Here is a 19,963-nt window from a genome sequence, read left to right on the forward strand (position 1 = left end):
CATGACCTCTCCTAGACCCGCAAAAGTGGGAGTTTTGTGCATTGGGTACAAACTTTTTTGTTTTGTTCCTATGTAGCATGGTGTAATTTTTACAATATAGCCAATAGAACATCCTATGGCTACCAAGTATATATAATGTTATCATAAATCAGGGGGGAGAGATTAACAGAAAGCTTTCTGTTGATGTAGAAATGATTATATAGAACCGGAAAAAATGATTTCAAATTCTCAGGAAAATGGATGTATACTTGCAAGGCATTTGCACCTACAATACATGATTATGCGAACTTGAATGTGGACTTGCAATGCGTGTGTGTTTGAGGTGTTTTTAATCTGTAATGAAGATTAATTAATTTTATGAGTTGTGTTTTTTGTTTTTATAAATTTCAAAATTGACTATAGATTATATTTGGTTGGAAATTTTGGACTCAATATTTTATTTTGTCTTGATAATTTCACACTGAGCAGATGATATGTCCATGATATGGTTGAGTCTTATCTTGCATTGATGTGGGTTGGTCATGCTTCTTTACATTCTAGTTTGTTGTCTTTGTGTGTGTGTGTGTGTTTTTCAAAGTGAGAGACACAAGAAGAGATAACTGATTTCATGTTTTTCTTGCACATTATAAAGGTGAATTGGGCTGGATTTGACAAGTTAGAGGGTGAGGGAGGTGCCCTTCGGCAAGTTCTCCTGCTGGGCTACCGGTCTGGTTTCCAGGTGTGGGATGTTGAGGATGCAAATAATGTCCGTGACCTAGTTTCCAGACATGATGGTCCTGTTTCATTCATGCAAATGCTACCAAAGCCAATAGCATCAAAGAGATTGCAAGACAAGTTTGCAGACAGCCGCCCACTGCTAGTAGTTTGTGCTGATGGGTCCCATTCTGTAGGTAGTAACATTCAGAACGGGTTAGCCACTCCTTGCAATGGGAGCATCCCAAACTACAATGATTCAGTGAATGGAAGTTTTTTGCCTACTGCTGTTCAGTTTTATTCCTTGAGATCTCAATCTTATGTTCATGTCCTAAAGTTTAGATCAGTTGTTTATTCTGTAAGGTGCAGTTCCCGAGTTGTAGCTATTTCTCAAGCAGCTCAGGTATATTTTCTTATGTATATTTTCTGAGCTTCCTTGTCTTCTGCCTAATCAAAGTGCTAAAAAGTGTTGTGAATTGCAGATACACTGCTTTGATGCCACAACCTTAGAGAGGGAATATACTATTCTTACAAACCCTATAGTTATGGGGCCTCCTGGTGCTGGAGGCATAGGGTATGGACCTCTTGCGGTGGGTCCCCGATGGCTTGCTTATAGTGGAAGTCCAGTTGTAGTCTCAAACTCGGGGCGTGTCAGTCCACAACATCTAATGCCTTCTGCAAGCTTTCCTGGTTTTCCTTCAAATGGGAGCCTGGTGGCTCACTATGCTAAAGAATCAAGCAAGCAACTTGCTGCTGGGATTGTAACCCTGGGAGACATGGGCTATAAGAAGATCTCCAGATACTGCTCTGAGCTTCTACCTGAGAGTAATACTTCTGTGCAATTGGGGAGTCCTGGCTGGAAATTCAATGGAACTGTTAATGGCCATTTAACAGATGCAGAAAACATTGGAATGGTACATGCTTTTCTCAAGTTTGTTTTTACTGAAACCACACACGCAGTCTGATATATATATATATATATATATGCCTTCTCCTTTTTCTCTTCATGTGTTATTTTTGCAAGTTTGACTAGAGGTCATACACTTCTACTTTGCTTTGTTTCTTTACCTAGGTGAATGAATTATATTGCATAATTACCAATAAATGAACATGTGGCAACTTAGTCTGTGGAATATCATGCTGTTGTGGTATTTACTAGTGAAGTTATTTATGAACTGACACTTGCATGGTCCTTTTTCTTATTGTTTTCTTTTGTTTATCAGGTCATTGTCAGAGATATGGTGAGCAAAGTTGTTATTGCCCAGTTCAGGGCACACAAGAGTCCTATTTCAGCGTTATGCTTTGACCCTAGTGGCACCCTTTTAGTTACCGCTTCAGTCCAGGGCCACAACATAAATGTTTTCAAAATAATTCCTGGACAGCCAGTAAACTCCTCTGCATCTGATGCTGGTGCATCTTATGTACATCTTTACAGACTACAACGTGGTTTTACAAATGCAGTAAGTGTGGGATAAATGTTTCATGATTGCTTCTTGGATATGTCATTGTTATTGTCTCGTGCTTATCCTTTTTTTTTGGGCGGTTTTTAGGTCATACAGGATATTAGCTTCAGTGATGACAGCAACTGGATTATGATTAGCTCATCAAGGGGGACAAACCACTTGTTTGCTATTAATCCTCTTGGAGGATCAGTAAACTTCCAGTCAGCTGATGCTAGTTTTACCCTAAAAAATAGCAGTTTGGGTGTTATGACTAAGCCAGCAGTTCGATGGCCACCTAGTCAACAAAGCCTTTGTGCAGCCGGTCCTCCAGTTACACTTTCGGTTGTTAGCAGAATAAGGAATGGAACTAATGGATGGAAAGGCACTGTAAGTGGTGCTGCAGCAGCTGCAACAGGAAGGATGAGCTCTCTTTCTGGGGCTATTGCTTCATCTTTCCACAATTGCAGAAGCAATGCTTTATTTGTGGATTGCAGCTCTTCAAAGGCAAGGTACCACCTTTTGGTTTTTTCTCCTTCTGGTTGTATGGTACAATATGCATTGCGAACATCAACTTGTCTAGATCCAACGCCTGTTGTGTCTGGATTTAGCACTGGTCATGAGTCAGCACCAGAATGTGATGCAAGATTGGTTGTTGAGGCTATCCAGAAGTGGAATATATGTCAGAAACAAAACCGAAGAGAGAGGGAAGATAATATTGATATATATGGTGAGAATGGGCATTCAGACAGCAATAAAATATATCCTGAAGGATTGAAGAAAGGAAATAGCATCTATCCTGAAGCTGGGGGTGTATTCATGAAAGCAAAAATCAGTCCTGAGGAGAAACATCATTTCTATATATCAGAAGCTGAACTGCAGATGCATCAACCTCGGATCCCGTTATGGGCAAAACATGAGGTATTTGTGTTCTGCTGGAATGAATATTGTGCTTGTTCAATCATGCATGCACTTGTTTGATGTCCGACATCTCCCTTGGTCTTTGTAAATTTTCTTGCCAGATATACTTTCAATCAATGTTGGTGGAAGGCACCAAAATGAATGAAGAAAATGCTTCCAGGGGAGAAATTGAAATTGAAAGGATCCCAACTCGTATGATTGAAGCAAGGTCAAAAGACTTGGTTCCAGTTTTTGACTATCTTCAAACCCCGAAAATCCAACAAACAAGGTTCACTAGGTTTTTATGATGTCTATTTATTTTACATATATTCTGGATTGTGGCTGTTGCTTATATATAACATTGCTTTCCCATTATGTTTTAGATGCATGGGCACCTGATTCTTTACATTATCATACTAAAAGGACTTTATCTTAGATAAAGCTGACATATGGTAATTATATGTTTTGTTTAATGTTCTAATGAGCTCTAGCTTATATGGCACCTCCTACTCATAAGAATGTTATAGAGGGGTTCAAGATCCTCCAAGTGGGTGTGCAACTTACCAATGGAATAAAAATCACATGATTTGCTTAAATGTGGACAGTAATTTCTTTTTCTTTTGATGACTTTGTAAGTTGTCTTTTTCTGCACAATAATGAGGGTTGTACTGAAATTTTTGGGTACCATTTCTTGTGCCATACAGGAACCCTGTTTTAGATTGCAATACCAATGGGCGACTTCAGCATCAGAGGTCTGGGGTGTCTGAAAACGACAGGCTTTCATGCAGGGGCAGCTCTGGCTCGCTTGACTCTATGACTGACAGTGCTGCTGCAGTGGCAGAATTTCACAATGCCAGTGAAGAAACTGAATGTAATGGTCCTCGGATGCCAGTAGGAACCAAGGGCTTTGTAAATAATAGTGACAGCCCAAAAACAAAGGCGCGGCTTGAGACTGTAAATAATAGAGAGAGCTTAAGAATGGAGGCTCAACTCAAGTTTGTAAATAGTAACAAAGAAGGCCTGAAAATGGAGAATCATTTTGAAGATGAAGGTGGTGAGTTTGATTAGAGGTATGTTCCTTTTTTGGATTACATGGTTGGATATGAAAAATGAAGTTACTGAGAGCATTGATTGGCAATAGTATATATTATTTGGAGAAAAGGCAATAGTATATGATGTTTATTTCACAAACTTTCATTTGCTTGTACAACCTATAAGTACCAAGCCTTTGGTGTGGTTTTTGTACAAATAGTGAAATTCATTCTGCCTCATTGTGATTTCTTTTTAGTGACATTTGAATTAATTTCCCTATTTGTTGCTGGCAGTTTTGAGTTACACTGTCCCTTTTCTCTCAGGTGTGCAGATATTCTTTCTTCTCCAGTGGGGGTTTATTAACAGTGTTAATATGATGGGTGGAAATTTAGAGAATAGTGTGATGCGGAACTGTGGATACTATGTTGTTGGGATCTCATCTACTCAACTTTGTAAATAACGGCCGGTATATTTTCTCAATAATCAGAAGTAATATGTACATAATAGCATCATGTAATAACACTCTGTCACTGTTTCTTTATTCTATTAATTTAATTTTATTATGCTACCACTCTTTTGGCATTTCATCAAAGATGAAATACTAGAGCAATGTGTAGGTTCGTAATTTCTTTCTGCAACAATCTGTTTATTGGGTTTCTTCCCGTTCTGTGATGGAGTTTCTAGATTCTTTAACCCTATCTTCTCACTTATGGACTGAAATGGTGCGTTCAGGCAATATTTTCTAAAACTTGTCAAAGATGATGTGAAAAATATGTTCGAAGGTCATATCTGTTTGCACCCAAGCAACAGCGCCAAATATTCAACGAAATTGCTTGTATTTTCTAAAGTAGGAGATGCAATAAGAGTTGTCATTTACGTGTTAAACAACAAGGTAATGAGATAAGGACGATATTGCAGGGTACAAAATTACAAATGAATAGGATGGCTAATACAGTAAGTTAGGCGTAGGATCTAAAGATGCCTAGATCTAGAATTATAGGTTGCACATTTACATTGACGGGAGATTGAATATTATGCTTCAAAATCATGACATTGCACCCAGATATTATAAATACCAGAAAAGATACAAAACGAAAATTTTCAAAATTTGCCTAGCAGAGTCTTTGATATAAAGGAAATATTCAACTACCAGAATTTTTAATATTTGATTAGTATTAGCATATCCATATAAACAAGAAATTAAATCAAAACAAAATTTAACTAACATCACACTTAATAATTTTGAATTCTATTATGAAAGACATAGATTACACCAACAAAATTCCATTACGAAAGATGTAGATTACAAAATTTAGACTCTTACTAAAAGCCTAGCTCAAAACTCTTTCAATCTTAACTTAACGATGACACTCAATAATTTTGAATTCTTAATATATTTATTGGTGTTCTTAGTTCTCACACTCTAGTTTATATATACTACAATATTTAAAAACTAAAATGTAACATTTATTGTTACTATGTTCATGTTAAGTAACACCAGCAAAGCATTTTAGTCCATTTGGTGGTTCACTTCAAACACAATTCGGTTTACTTTAGTCTATTTGATCCATTTTAGTCTCTTCTATACAATTTTGTCCATTTGGTCTATTTCAATTCCTTTGGTCCAAGTTGGTCTGTTCAGTTAATTTTGGTCCACTTTCCACCAAGTCTTTTGTTAGTGTGGTGTTTGTGAGTTGGATGACTTGGATTTAACTTTTAACTTGTAAGAGCTATTATTTCTATCTTGTGAAGTTGATGAAAATGACATGATTTTCTAAGCAAAATCTTGTAGAGGCAACCAGGTTTGGTTAGAAGAATTACCTGAGGACATAGCCTCCCTAGTTGGTTTTGATGTTCAGTGAAGTTTCGTTTCTTTCTTTATGAATAAATTGCCAGGCTCTGCTAGTCTGGTTTCTCAAAAAAAGAAAAAAAGAAAAAAAAAAAACTTGGTCTCAAATACTATATTAGCATACAGATATGAATACGGTGGTGGAATACGATTNAAATTTTTTTGATTATTTTATTGTTATTATCGCTAGGAAAAGGAACAAAAAAAAAAAAAAAGGAAAGAAAAACCCATAAAGCTGTAATTTTTTTGAGTCTGCTTTGGTTTTGGGTTTGTGGGTATTGAAGATTTATCATTGAAACCTTGTTTTCTCAAAGCAACTTTTTAATTTTATTAATTTTATTAATTTGTTGGGTTAATGATATAGAATTTGGAGGTGCAAAAAAGGCACTAGAAGTCAAAGAGTTTTGTTTGTTTGTTTGTTTTTTTAATTTTCTGGGTGTTGGTTTTTTCTGTGGATTTGGTTGTTTCTGAAATTGAAATTGAATGCTTTTTGTTTGAGGCAAAAATTAAAGCAGGAAGAGATGGAAACACTTGTAGCCTAAGCTAAATGAGTTGGGGCTGTTTCTTTGTTTCTTGGGTTTTCGGTTTAGGAGAGAAAAACAAAAACAGAAACAGCCTGTTGTTATGATTACGGGTGATATTGAAGAATCAACGATTTTGGTGTTCTGGGTATTGTCTATTTTGCTCTCTTTGGTTCTTGGGATGAGGAATGATGGTCACAAACAACAGCAGGGTGGTGTGCCTAGGCCCGGTCGGCCTAGTGGCTTTCTTCCCAGCTCCTTTCGTGCCATATCTAGCTACCTGAGGATCGTTTCATCCGGGGCATCCACTGTGGCACGGTCAGCGGCATCGGTGGCCTCTTCAATTGTGGATAGGGATGATGATGTCAACCATGATCAGGTATGAGGTGTAATTGGTTTGTTTATTTTCTTATCAGTATTGCCAATTTAAGAATTTTGGGAAGTTTTTTAGCTTTGCCTTGTTGGTATTTGCTATATAAATTTTGTAATTTTAATGGAGTGGAAGTCGTATTATAATATGATATTTCATTTATGGTGTATCATGTATGTGAATATTTGTTACAATGTTTGTTCGGGGCGATTTGATTGCGTATTTGTTCTTGTGGAGAGAGAGCTACTTTACTTTCTAATTGGGGAAATGCCATTAAATGGATGCTGGTTTAGTTTAATAGGTTGATAGAATGTAGAATTGTGGTCAGGTCAAGAATCTTTAGTTGCTTACTGTTTCAGTTTATGGATATTCCTAACTTTGAATATCTTTGATGCAATACTTTGAACATGGGAAGGCAATGTATATCTATTGTGAGAAGTAAAGTTTTGTTATGAGTGAGTTTTGTACAGAGGTGATTTCTGTATTCAATTGGGCCAGTTTAAGTTAGTCTATTGGATGGGAAAGTTGCAGTTGCAAATGGTCAGAGCGTTGATAGTTGTTGTGCTGTTGTTTTGTGTGAATCTTTGTTTCTTACATTGCAAAAATGATCCTCTGTCAACCCAATTATTGTGGAAAATTTGATCTTCCTTGTGGGGTGTACTGGGTGATCTACTATGTTGGAGTGTGTGGGAGGCCTTTCCATGTGTTTTGACAACCTAAAAGTTGGAGTTTTGGGTTTATTGGTAGTTCAGAGAGTCATAGATGACCTGCTATGGTGACTTAATGCTCTTCTTTAAGGATTGGTTGTATCGGAATTGTTAGTTGTGTGGTTTTGTGATCAATACATGTGTTTTTGACTTGATCATTCAGGACACATTTGGGTTATCGGCTGTGTAATTTAGGATTTTTGTCGGGTGCGTGTGAGGTCATGCTGATTTTTCTCATCCAATGGATTTTTATTTTACATCAGCTAAGTACTTGTTGAGCACTTTTTGAGGAATTTGATTGATTACATAGAGTTGAATGAATTTAGCTTTTGTTGGTTGACTTGACAACTTGTTTCTACATAAGAGTAACAATGATGATAGCCATTTCTCTCTTGGTAGTTGGCACAGTTGGAAACTATTTGAGCAGTGGCAATGATGATAACCAACGTTAACCATAGTTTGTTAATTGGTTAAGGTCGTCTCTGTACATATATATAGGTTGCATCGGTCGATATTAGTGTATGTGCTTGTCTTTGAACCTTTTGTTGTGCTATTATGAAGGTTAGTTTAATAGCAAGGAAACAAATCATTTTCTTGCTAGATAAAACTATGGTGAAGTATCTAATAGATTATTAATTGAGTTAATTTTAATTTCAATGTGTTGTCCTACATTTTTAGTTTTCAGTGCTGTGATAGTTTGTGGGCGTAGAAATTAGGGAATTTAATTAATAACTAGATTTTACATTTGTTGCTTATTATGCAGTACTGATTTAGTGGAAAAAAATCTAGCCTAATTTATTTTTATTTCTGTACAGTAACATTGAACATGACATGAATTTGGGAAATATGGTTTCTAATAAGTGTGGACTGCCCTGACTTAAACCTTAAATAAGCTTTGTTTTTTTTATTGCATAAGGATTTTTATTACAAAAGAACTACCTAATGCATAAAAATTTACATAAGGTAGCCTAAAAAACTTATAAAATATATCAAATATTACAAACAAATGAAAGCGGTGAACTCTGTAATAGTGCTAGTATCACTTTTTTGATAAGACCCAAAACATTTGACCATGGACTAAGTTGTCTAACAAAGGAAATCTTTAACTAATACTCGATTCAAGTGCTGTGTTTAATATTGTAAACACATTTTACTGTACTTTTCTTATCAATAAAACTCTTATTACCTATCAAAAAATAGAAATCTTTAGCTGAGGCTCCAATACGTCCACACCTTCAAAAGTCTGGCGGTTGTGCTCCCTCCACAAAATCCACACCAAAGGTAATGGAGCTATATTCCACACAGCAAAAGAACGTTTTCCAAACCAGTTTTGCCGACCAACCAGTAGGTCCCCTGCTGTATGTGGTATCACCTAAATGAACCCAAAAATTCCAAACACACTGCTCCACGTTGCATAAAAAAAATTACAACTGAATAGCAAATGATCCGCTATCTTCCCCTAAGAAGCACAAACAAAACCCCTGGTGTGCCTGTGTCCAACACATGTTCTTGCAAGACATGCCGAGGACACTTCTGCATCAGTGTGTCCTAGTTATGATGGGAGGAAAAAAAATTATTGAAAAATAATTCTTTTAATTTTCAATATGTTTTTAAAGATTTTGATAGTTATTTATTTTGAAAACTTGTAAATAAACAAAAAATATAAATATTCCTGCAAATGTAAAAAATATACCTAAAAATGTATTAATTAATTGTGGTATCCAACAACCAACATGTCTTGTCCTAATTTTTCTAGAATTGACATGTCGCCATGTCTTGTATCATGTCATGTCCATGTCCGTGTCCGTGGTCATTATGCATTGGAGTTTCTGTAAAGTATTTATTGAGGTTGAGCGGTGGCAAGTGTCTTTCACCAAAAGTGACTGGTCACTGGTTTGAGTACGGGAATAGGCCTGTCCAGTAAATTGGATGTAAGGTTGCGTACCATGACCTCTCCTAGACCCGCAAAAGTGGGAGTTTTGTGCATTGGGTACAAACTTTTTTGTTTTGTTCCTATGTAGCATGGTGTAATTTTTACAATATAGCCAATAGAACATCCTATGGCTACCAAGTATATATAATGTTATCATAAATCAGGGGGGAGAGATTAACAGAAAGCTTTCTGTTGATGTAGAAATGATTATATAGAACCGGAAAAAATGATTTCAAATTCTCAGGAAAATGGATGTATACTTGCAAGGCATTTGCACCTACAATACATGATTATGCGAACTTGAATGTGGACTTGCAATGCGTGTGTGTTTGAGGTGTTTTTAATCTGTAATGAAGATTAATTAATTTTATGAGTTGTGTTTTTTGTTTTTATAAATTTCAAAATTGACTATAGATTATATTTGGTTGGAAATTTTGGACTCAATATTTTATTTTGTCTTGATAATTTCACACTGAGCAGATGATATGTCCATGATATGGTTGAGTCTTATCTTGCATTGATGTGGGTTGGTCATGCTTCTTTACATTCTAGTTTGTTGTCTTTGTGTGTGTGTGTGTGTTTTTCAAAGTGAGAGACACAAGAAGAGATAACTGATTTCATGTTTTTCTTGCACATTATAAAGGTGAATTGGGCTGGATTTGACAAGTTAGAGGGTGAGGGAGGTGCCCTTCGGCAAGTTCTCCTGCTGGGCTACCGGTCTGGTTTCCAGGTGTGGGATGTTGAGGATGCAAATAATGTCCGTGACCTAGTTTCCAGACATGATGGTCCTGTTTCATTCATGCAAATGCTACCAAAGCCAATAGCATCAAAGAGATTGCAAGACAAGTTTGCAGACAGCCGCCCACTGCTAGTAGTTTGTGCTGATGGGTCCCATTCTGTAGGTAGTAACATTCAGAACGGGTTAGCCACTCCTTGCAATGGGAGCATCCCAAACTACAATGATTCAGTGAATGGAAGTTTTTTGCCTACTGCTGTTCAGTTTTATTCCTTGAGATCTCAATCTTATGTTCATGTCCTAAAGTTTAGATCAGTTGTTTATTCTGTAAGGTGCAGTTCCCGAGTTGTAGCTATTTCTCAAGCAGCTCAGGTATATTTTCTTATGTATATTTTCTGAGCTTCCTTGTCTTCTGCCTAATCAAAGTGCTAAAAAGTGTTGTGAATTGCAGATACACTGCTTTGATGCCACAACCTTAGAGAGGGAATATACTATTCTTACAAACCCTATAGTTATGGGGCCTCCTGGTGCTGGAGGCATAGGGTATGGACCTCTTGCGGTGGGTCCCCGATGGCTTGCTTATAGTGGAAGTCCAGTTGTAGTCTCAAACTCGGGGCGTGTCAGTCCACAACATCTAATGCCTTCTGCAAGCTTTCCTGGTTTTCCTTCAAATGGGAGCCTGGTGGCTCACTATGCTAAAGAATCAAGCAAGCAACTTGCTGCTGGGATTGTAACCCTGGGAGACATGGGCTATAAGAAGATCTCCAGATACTGCTCTGAGCTTCTACCTGAGAGTAATACTTCTGTGCAATTGGGGAGTCCTGGCTGGAAATTCAATGGAACTGTTAATGGCCATTTAACAGATGCAGAAAACATTGGAATGGTACATGCTTTTCTCAAGTTTGTTTTTACTGAAACCACACACGCAGTCTGATATATATATATATATATATATGCCTTCTCCTTTTTCTCTTCATGTGTTATTTTTGCAAGTTTGACTAGAGGTCATACACTTCTACTTTGCTTTGTTTCTTTACCTAGGTGAATGAATTATATTGCATAATTACCAATAAATGAACATGTGGCAACTTAGTCTGTGGAATATCATGCTGTTGTGGTATTTACTAGTGAAGTTATTTATGAACTGACACTTGCATGGTCCTTTTTCTTATTGTTTTCTTTTGTTTATCAGGTCATTGTCAGAGATATGGTGAGCAAAGTTGTTATTGCCCAGTTCAGGGCACACAAGAGTCCTATTTCAGCGTTATGCTTTGACCCTAGTGGCACCCTTTTAGTTACCGCTTCAGTCCAGGGCCACAACATAAATGTTTTCAAAATAATTCCTGGACAGCCAGTAAACTCCTCTGCATCTGATGCTGGTGCATCTTATGTACATCTTTACAGACTACAACGTGGTTTTACAAATGCAGTAAGTGTGGGATAAATGTTTCATGATTGCTTCTTGGATATGTCATTGTTATTGTCTCGTGCTTATCCTTTTTTTTTGGGCGTTTTTTAGGTCATACAGGATATTAGCTTCAGTGATGACAGCAACTGGATTATGATTAGCTCATCAAGGGGGACAAACCACTTGTTTGCTATTAATCCTCTTGGAGGATCAGTAAACTTCCAGTCAGCTGATGCTAGTTTTACCCTAAAAAATAGCAGTTTGGGTGTTATGACTAAGCCAGCAGTTCGATGGCCACCTAGTCAACAAAGCCTTTGTGCAGCCGGTCCTCCAGTTACACTTTCGGTTGTTAGCAGAATAAGGAATGGAACTAATGGATGGAAAGGCACTGTAAGTGGTGCTGCAGCAGCTGCAACAGGAAGGATGAGCTCTCTTTCTGGGGCTATTGCTTCATCTTTCCACAATTGCAGAAGCAATGCTTTATTTGTGGATTGCAGCTCTTCAAAGGCAAGGTACCACCTTTTGGTTTTTTCTCCTTCTGGTTGTATGGTACAATATGCATTGCGAACATCAACTTGTCTAGATCCAACGCCTGTTGTGTCTGGATTTAGCACTGGTCATGAGTCAGCACCAGAATGTGATGCAAGATTGGTTGTTGAGGCTATCCAGAAGTGGAATATATGTCAGAAACAAAACCGAAGAGAGAGGGAAGATAATATTGATATATATGGTGAGAATGGGCATTCAGACAGCAATAAAATATATCCTGAAGGATTGAAGAAAGGAAATAGCATCTATCCTGAAGCTGGGGGTGTATTCATGAAAGCAAAAATCAGTCCTGAGGAGAAACATCATTTCTATATATCAGAAGCTGAACTGCAGATGCATCAACCTCGGATCCCGTTATGGGCAAAACATGAGGTATTTGTGTTCTGCTGGAATGAATATTGTGCTTGTTCAATCATGCATGCACTTGTTTGATGTCCGACATCTCCCTTGGTCTTTGTAAATTTTCTTGCCAGATATACTTTCAATCAATGTTGGTGGAAGGCACCAAAATGAATGAAGAAAATGCTTCCAGGGGAGAAATTGAAATTGAAAGGATCCCAACTCGTATGATTGAAGCAAGGTCAAAAGACTTGGTTCCAGTTTTTGACTATCTTCAAACCCCGAAAATCCAACAAACAAGGTTCACTAGGTTTTTATGATGTCTATTTATTTTACATATATTCTGGATTGTGGCTGTTGCTTATATATAACATTGCTTTCCCATTATGTTTTAGATGCATGGGCACCTGATTCTTTACATTATCATACTAAAAGGACTTTATCTTAGATAAAGCTGACATATGGTAATTATATGTTTTGTTTAATGTTCTAATGAGCTCTAGCTTATATGGCACCTCCTACTCATAAGAATGTTATAGAGGGGTTCAAGATCCTCCAAGTGGGTGTGCAACTTACCAATGGAATAAAAATCACATGATTTGCTTAAATGTGGACAGTAATTTCTTTTTCTTTTGATGACTTTGTAAGTTGTCTTTTTCTGCACAATAATGAGGGTTGTACTGAAATTTTTGGGTACCATTTCTTGTGCCATACAGGAACCCTGTTTTAGATTGCAATACCAATGGGCGACTTCAGCATCAGAGGTCTGGGGTGTCTGAAAACGACAGGCTTTCATGCAGGGGCAGCTCTGGCTCGCTTGACTCTATGACTGACAGTGCTGCTGCAGTGGCAGAATTTCACAATGCCAGTGAAGAAACTGAATGTAATGGTCCTCGGATGCCAGTAGGAACCAAGGGCTTTGTAAATAATAGTGACAGCCCAAAAACAAAGGCGCGGCTTGAGACTGTAAATAATAGAGAGAGCTTAAGAATGGAGGCTCAACTCAAGTTTGTAAATAGTAACAAAGAAGGCCTGAAAATGGAGAATCATTTTGAAGATGAAGGTGGTGAGTTTGATTAGAGGTATGTTCCTTTTTTGGATTACATGGTTGGATATGAAAAATGAAGTTACTGAGAGCATTGATTGGCAATAGTATATATTATTTGGAGAAAAGGCAATAGTATATGATGTTTATTTCACAAACTTTCATTTGCTTGTACAACCTATAAGTACCAAGCCTTTGGTGTGGTTTTTGTACAAATAGTGAAATTCATTCTGCCTCATTGTGATTTCTTTTTAGTGACATTTGAATTAATTTCCCTATTTGTTGCTGGCAGTTTTGAGTTACACTGTCCCTTTTCTCTCAGGTGTGCAGATATTCTTTCTTCTCCAGTGGGGGTTTATTAACAGTGTTAATATGATGGGTGGAAATTTAGAGAATAGTGTGATGCGGAACTGTGGATACTATGTTGTTGGATCTCATCTACTCAACTTTGTAAATAACGGCCGGTATATTTTCTCAATAATCAGAAGTAATATGTACATAATAGCATCATGTAATAACACTCTGTCACTGTTTCTTTATTCTATTAATTTAATTTTATTATGCTACCACTCTTTTGGCATTTCATCAAAGATGAAATACTAGAGCATGTTCTAATCTTATCCCTTTCTTCGCGGGTTTCGTGCAATGATCTGCTTTCTAATTCTTCATATCTGCATGTTTTTTTTTTTTTTTTTTTTTTTTTTTAAGGTGAGTATAAACTAAAAATAAATAAAGTTATTTTTTTTTCTTTGAATGTTAGATGTGATCCCATTTTGTTATAAATATAGTATATAATGATATGTTATTCTATTACACAACATTTAGCTTAAGGTGTGATATTCAAAAGGAGTTTATCACTTGCTCCGCGACACTAACTGCCGCATGCAGTTTTGGTGTTAACATGTGAGTGTATTCTCTTATCTTCTCTCCTTTCCCCAATATATATGTGTGTGTGTTTCTCAAATTATATATATATATATATATATAAAAAATTTAGCTTAAAATAATTTGGTGTTTACAATTATACTTTTTATTTTGAATATTCTTATCATCAGCATCTTTTATTATATGAATTTGCTATTCTCTCTTAAAAAAAAAAAAAGTGAATATAATACTTCAAAAGTATATTATTTGCACCCAAATAAATACCAGAAAAAAGATGCTACAATGAAATATTTAGGAAGATTATTCATAATTGCCTATCCGAATTTTTTTAATCTGGAAGTCAAAAAGAGGATCTGATATATATTACTTGCACAAGAAGATAATTGTTTTTATAGGATCTTCTTTAAAGAAGAAGAAATCATGAAAAGGAAAAATTAGTAAAAAGTGGTGGTCAACATCTGGTTGGGGAGGGTTTATAGAACGAAACTTGCAACTTATTTATTACTCATACTTACCGTAGTTCTGAAAATTTGATATAATGTAACTTCTACAACAACAAAAACAAAAACTTTAGTCCCAAATTTTTGGAATCAGTTACCTAAAATTTGATATAATTGGAAACTCCACTACCAAAATTTCAATTTTTAATTAGTATAAGCCTATCCATATAAACAAGAAATTAAAACATACAACGTGGTTTCAATACTGTTGAGTTAACTCCATGGGCACGCCAACAGGATTCCATTATGAAAGATACTGATTAATGATTACAAATTTTAAACTCTCATTGAATTTTATAACCCATTATGCCTAACTCAAAGCTTTTTCAATCTTAACACACAAACATGAAACTCAATAATTCTGAATTCCCAATACATGCATCCAGCACCAACCAAAAAGAAAAACAAAAAAAAATCCAAATACAATTGGTTTTCTTTTCACACACTCTAATAAGGAACGAACCCGAGCTTATGGTATTATCACACTTAAGATAATGAACAAACTCTTAACTCACTCAATGAGTCTTCCTTCAATTTTCAAACACAATCACTATGGCAACTTAGTTCCAAAGCCCTTATTTAGTCCAAAGCCACTAAAAATCCCTCCACTAATTCCAACTACCTTGGATGGAAAAAAGGCAGCAGACTTGATTTGGTTTGATCATCCCACTCCAAAGCATCCCACCATTGTGAATCTCCTATTATTTCTTTCATGGTACCTGCATTTTGGTTAGTAAGAGGTAGCTTTCTGAGATGATCGCACCCAACCACTTCTACCTGCTCTAGACATGGCCATGTCTCTTCGTGTCTACAAAGAGTTATCAATTTGGGAAGTTGCTCCAATACCAATTTTCGCAGGTTTGGAACAACAGGATCTGAAGTCCTATTCTGCCCTGAATCACAATTAAAGAGCTCATCTATGTTATTACAACGTCTTATTCTGATTACTTCCAAGTTTGGTAGGGTCTGAATAAAGGCACCACAGGAGATAAGATATTTCATCTCAGAACAACGTTTCAATTCAATTGATTTTAGATTATGAAATCTTAGCCCAAGATGACCAGCCAGCTCTGAAATGCTTTGTAGGCCAATCACAGCAAAGAGCTCAAGTACCTCTAAGTTTGGTAGTAGGTCACAGCGGACAGCACATCCTCCTCCTCGCCCTATACTGATTGTACAGTTGCAAATTCTAAGCGACTTTAAATCAGAAAAGCTGGCAGCACTTTTAATAAAGTCTTCAAACATTTCAGTCAGCATCTGGCAACGATCTGAAAGCAGAGAACTTGAATTATCCCAGTACCACCCAATTGATACTTGTGAGAGATTAAGACCATTCATATTGCTAATTTTGTCATTTGTATTTAGTATACCATGTGTTTGGGATTGGATAATCAGAAAATGAAATTTTTTTAATCTTTTTATCCACGAAAGATCTTCAGATCTGTCACATGGGATCCTATTCAATGTGAGGGATAAGTCAACTAATCGATTAAGGGATATGAGCTCTTCAAAAGTTGCCTGTCCGTCTTCCTCTCCCTTCAAACGGAAACGAAATCCACCATGTGACGTCTTTAGAATCTCTAAACAAGACAATCTGGATATAATTCCGGGTCGAATGTTTTTTAGCTCCTTTATGTGGGATATGCTTAATTGCCTTAGCTGGCTCAAGCTTTCCATCTCTCTTGGCAATTCTGTGATACGAGTGTAACTAAGATCAAGATTTTGAAGTTTACTAAGCATTCCCAGTGGGGGTAGTTCTTCAAGAAATCTGCAGCCGCCTAAAAAAAGAGCACGGAGGTCATTAAGTTGAAGCAGAGATCGAGGCAATGACCGGATGTTAGTTTCACTGAGATTTAATACCCTAAGTGCTTTAAATCCTTCTAGGAATGTCTCAGGAACTGTGACAAGGGTACGATTGTTTTGTAGTAGAAGAGTTGAGGCCTCTAAACATTGTATCATGGAATCCGGTAGCCTTGTTATTTTGTTATTCATAAAAGAAACTCTTTTGAGAGAATTTGAATTTGAAAACTCTCCAACTAAAATCTCACTGAAGTCCATCCCTGAACGAACAAGGGATTTACATTCATCCTCAAACAATGATGCTATCCATATAGCAACATCACGAACAACGTCATGCATCTTTACAGTGCCCTTACGGCCACCATCTTCCAACAAACAAGAGTCTTTGAGATTTTCAATTAAAGTTATTCCTCTATTGACTGAATCCTCATAATTCTGTCCTTCATTTATTAAACCTTCTGCCTTCCAGTAATTTACTAGTTCACTTATTTCAATGGAAAAGTCCTCAGGAAACAAAGAGCAATAAAGGAAACAAGATTTTATGTTGTTACCTTCTAATGAGTCATAACTCCACTTCAAACGCTTGAACACCTTAGCTTCAATGTCTTCTGTAGGAGGCACTGATCTTTGCAACTCTGTTAAGGCATTTTTCCACAGCTCGACCTTTGTCTTTCTTCTCATGGCAGCTCCCATGGTGATGATGGCCAGTGGCAATCCACAACCTTCTCTTGCTACTGCTTCTGCAAATGGCCTAATTTGTTCCAAATGAGCCACATCCCCTGCCTTTTGACTAAACAATTCCCATGCTTCGTCATCATTCAAAACTTCTATTTTAATTTCAACATCAGTCATCATATACCTACATACTTCCATACGTCGAGAGGTCAATATGACCTTAGAACCCTTATGATCTTCAGGTTGAGGGACACCCAAAATGTCCAATTCAATTTCCTTCCAAACATCATCTAGAATGAGTAGAAAATTTTCCTCTCTCTTAAGCCTTTGATAAAGTCGGCTAGCCGTTCTCTCCACGCTTTCTTCTATCCTAACCTCCAAATTCAATCTCTCAGCTATCTTTGTCTGGACATTTTTAATGACCAAATTCTTGGTAACGGTAACCCAAATGATGATGCCAAAAGGCTGCGTAGAATCATTCTCAAGCTTATTGTTCAAGTTCTTCACCAGAGTAGTCTTGCCTACTCCTCCCATTCCCCAAATACCAATCCTCTGGACTTTGTCATCAAGCAGTACCCTCATAGTTTCGTCTAATTTTTTAGATGCAGTTGTTTGACCCTGAATTGAAGGTCCAGGAATATGCTCCACTGCTCTGGCAATTCTAGTAGGATAAGCCACACCAGATTCAAAATTTCCAACTTCTAGAAGCCTTTTTATCTCTTCTAGTATTTCTTCAACTTTGCTGCTTTCTCTGTACCGCTTACTGCAATTTAAGAAACACGCAGAAGGCTTGTTTTCCTGAATTGAATTGACTCTAAGCTGAAGTTTTTCGACATCCTCAAGCCAAGTTATGACTTCAGCTCTGATTTCGTTTCCTTCTTTCTTAGTTGCTTCCGTTTCACGTTCAACATCCTTTTTACGATCCATAATGCTTTTCATCTCCCTCTCAACAGCAGCAATATTTGATTGCAGATTGAAAGTGGTCTTGGTCTTAGAACCGACATAGCTACAGAGAAAATCGGAAATTGGTTTCACTACCGCACCAACTACCGCAGCCAACACTTGCATGCTGAAAATTTTGCTAGGCAAGATGATCGAAGCTTAAAATAATTCACAGGAAAAGAGCTGCACAGGAATACAAGTTTTCAATGCCTTGCAGCAGGCAAAAGGATCTAATAAATCCTAACGAAACAAAGCCAAGAAAGGACTAGAAAAAGTGTGTAAGAGGTATACTGAAATTAAATTTAAGAAATTATTCATATGCTGTAACTTTTGCGATCATGTCACAAATTTCAGGTAGAAAACCACACTAGAAACCACCGGTTTAAGCCACTCTTAAAAGAATTCACAACCTCTCAAATAAAATAATCTAAAGAATCAAATATATGAAAGTCATTATGGAGACTTTCATTGACTATGCCTTCTAAGTTATGAAAAGTAGCTACATATTTACCGGTTCAAAATTACTGCTTTAGCAGTCAGGGCAAAGTAAACTATCAAAAAGGAGGACTCGTGGTTAGAAATGTTCAAGCTTATCCCATATCTAACGTGGTCTGGGCCATTTTTGGGTCTCATAATTCCATTATTTTCTTCCAGTCCTTTACTATTTGAAAGGACATTTTCATTGGTGCGTGGTGATAAAAGTGGTGTGGTTGATCTAGAAAGTAATAAATTGTGAAAAAAGCTTGTACAAAAATTTGTCTCTAGCTGTTGCTCTTCAATCTTAAATGCCACAGTTGGCATCCGGCATTAGCAATCTTCGAGTAAATTTTTTTTTGGGTCTATTTTAGACTAAAAACTTACTTTTCTATTTAATTTAACCACTTTTCAAAACAACCACCATCAAATTATCTATCCTAAATTCCTGATACTCTACTTCATTAAAATATAAATTCTTTTAAAAATAAAAAATAAAAATTTTATACCGTTTCTCACTTTTTGCACACAATAATCATTACTCTCTTTTCATTAAACACAAGGAAATAATAAAAAAATTTGCTTTGCATAAACTACAATGACTTGTAAATTTGCACAAGCACTATAGCCAAATCCTATATTTCCTCTCGGATACATGAGCTGATGTGGGACATATTTTTTGCTTATCAAAAAAAGGAAAAGAAATCAACATTTTTTTTTTCAATCAAGAAATCAATTCAACAGTAAAACTTATATATAAAAAAAAAAAAAATATTTTTTCTAAACGGATCCGCTATAGCTACTGATATGGAACACAGATAGAGAGTGAGATTGAGCAGCTCATGAACTCAAGAAAGGAGAATAGAGTGAGATTGAGCGACAGATAGGGAGTGAACCAAAGAGAGAGTTTGATCTAGCCAAAGATAAAGAGAAAGCCCAGAAAAATACCTTCGCCGTTGCCGTTGCCGCCGTGGCCGCTTCTTTCGCCCGTCGCCGTCGATCTTCGATGCTTCTGCCGTAGAAGTAGGACAGAGACCAAGAGTGAGGGAAGGAGAGTGATCGTGCGTGAGAGTGAGATTTGAGAGGTTTTTTTTTGGGAAAAAATGACAAGACACCCTTGAATCCTAAGCGGTTGCCATTATATCCTGTACTTCTAGAGAGACCAA

General features: G+C 36.8%; 3 protein-coding genes across 6 annotated transcripts; 2 read left to right on the top strand and 1 right to left on the bottom strand.

Moving 5' to 3' along the window:
- The first annotated feature begins 592 nt into the window (after positions 1-592).
- On the top strand, positions 593-4,635 carry LOC136066373 (autophagy-related protein 18f-like). Of its 3 annotated transcripts, none has more exons than XR_010627816.1 (7): positions 593-1,096; positions 1,176-1,607; positions 1,917-2,153; positions 2,244-3,053; positions 3,155-3,321; positions 3,416-3,484; positions 3,737-3,851. XR_010627816.1 is itself a non-coding variant. In XM_065770554.1 (7 exons), the coding sequence occupies exons 1-6, from the start codon at positions 608-610 to the stop codon at positions 4,098-4,100; spliced, it is 2,508 nt and encodes an 835-aa protein (XP_065626626.1). In that variant the 5' UTR covers positions 593-607; the 3' UTR covers positions 4,101-4,102; positions 4,388-4,635. The 3 variants fall into 3 exon arrangements, 2 of the variants coding, with proteins under 2 accessions (XP_065626626.1, XP_065626627.1); XM_065770554.1 differs by lacking the exon at positions 3,416-3,484 and adding an exon at positions 4,388-4,635 and having other exon boundaries at positions 3,155-3,330; positions 3,737-4,102; XM_065770555.1 differs by lacking the exon at positions 3,416-3,484 and adding an exon at positions 4,388-4,635 and having other exon boundaries at positions 3,737-4,102.
- Positions 4,636-6,087: 1,452 nt separating this feature from the next.
- LOC112030615 (autophagy-related protein 18f) lies at positions 6,088-14,090 on the top strand. Of its 2 annotated transcripts, none has more exons than XM_065770556.1 (8): positions 6,088-6,813; positions 10,088-10,552; positions 10,632-11,063; positions 11,373-11,609; positions 11,700-12,509; positions 12,611-12,786; positions 13,193-13,558; positions 13,844-14,090. In XM_065770556.1, the coding sequence occupies exons 1-7, from the start codon at positions 6,538-6,540 to the stop codon at positions 13,554-13,556; spliced, it is 2,760 nt and encodes a 919-aa protein (XP_065626628.1). In that variant the 5' UTR covers positions 6,088-6,537; the 3' UTR covers positions 13,557-13,558; positions 13,844-14,090. The 2 variants fall into 2 exon arrangements, with proteins under 2 accessions (XP_065626628.1, XP_023919054.1); XM_024063286.2 differs by having other exon boundaries at positions 6,089-6,813; positions 12,611-12,777.
- Positions 14,091-15,170: 1,080 nt separating this feature from the next.
- Positions 15,171-19,938, bottom strand: LOC112030620 (disease resistance protein At4g27190). Its single transcript, XM_024063290.2, has 2 exons — positions 19,746-19,938; positions 15,171-18,506 (listed from the first exon to the last, which is right to left on the bottom strand). The coding sequence occupies exon 2, from the start codon at positions 18,447-18,449 to the stop codon at positions 15,525-15,527; it is 2,925 nt and encodes a 974-aa protein (XP_023919058.1). The 5' UTR covers positions 18,450-18,506; positions 19,746-19,938; the 3' UTR covers positions 15,171-15,524.
- Between the last annotated feature and the right edge of the window lie 25 nt (positions 19,939-19,963).

This window comes from Quercus suber, unplaced genomic scaffold (assembly GCF_002906115.3).
Source record: "Quercus suber isolate HL8 unplaced genomic scaffold, Cork oak 2.0 scaffold_33, whole genome shotgun sequence".
Lineage (NCBI taxonomy): Eukaryota > Viridiplantae > Streptophyta > Magnoliopsida > Fagales > Fagaceae > Quercus > Quercus suber.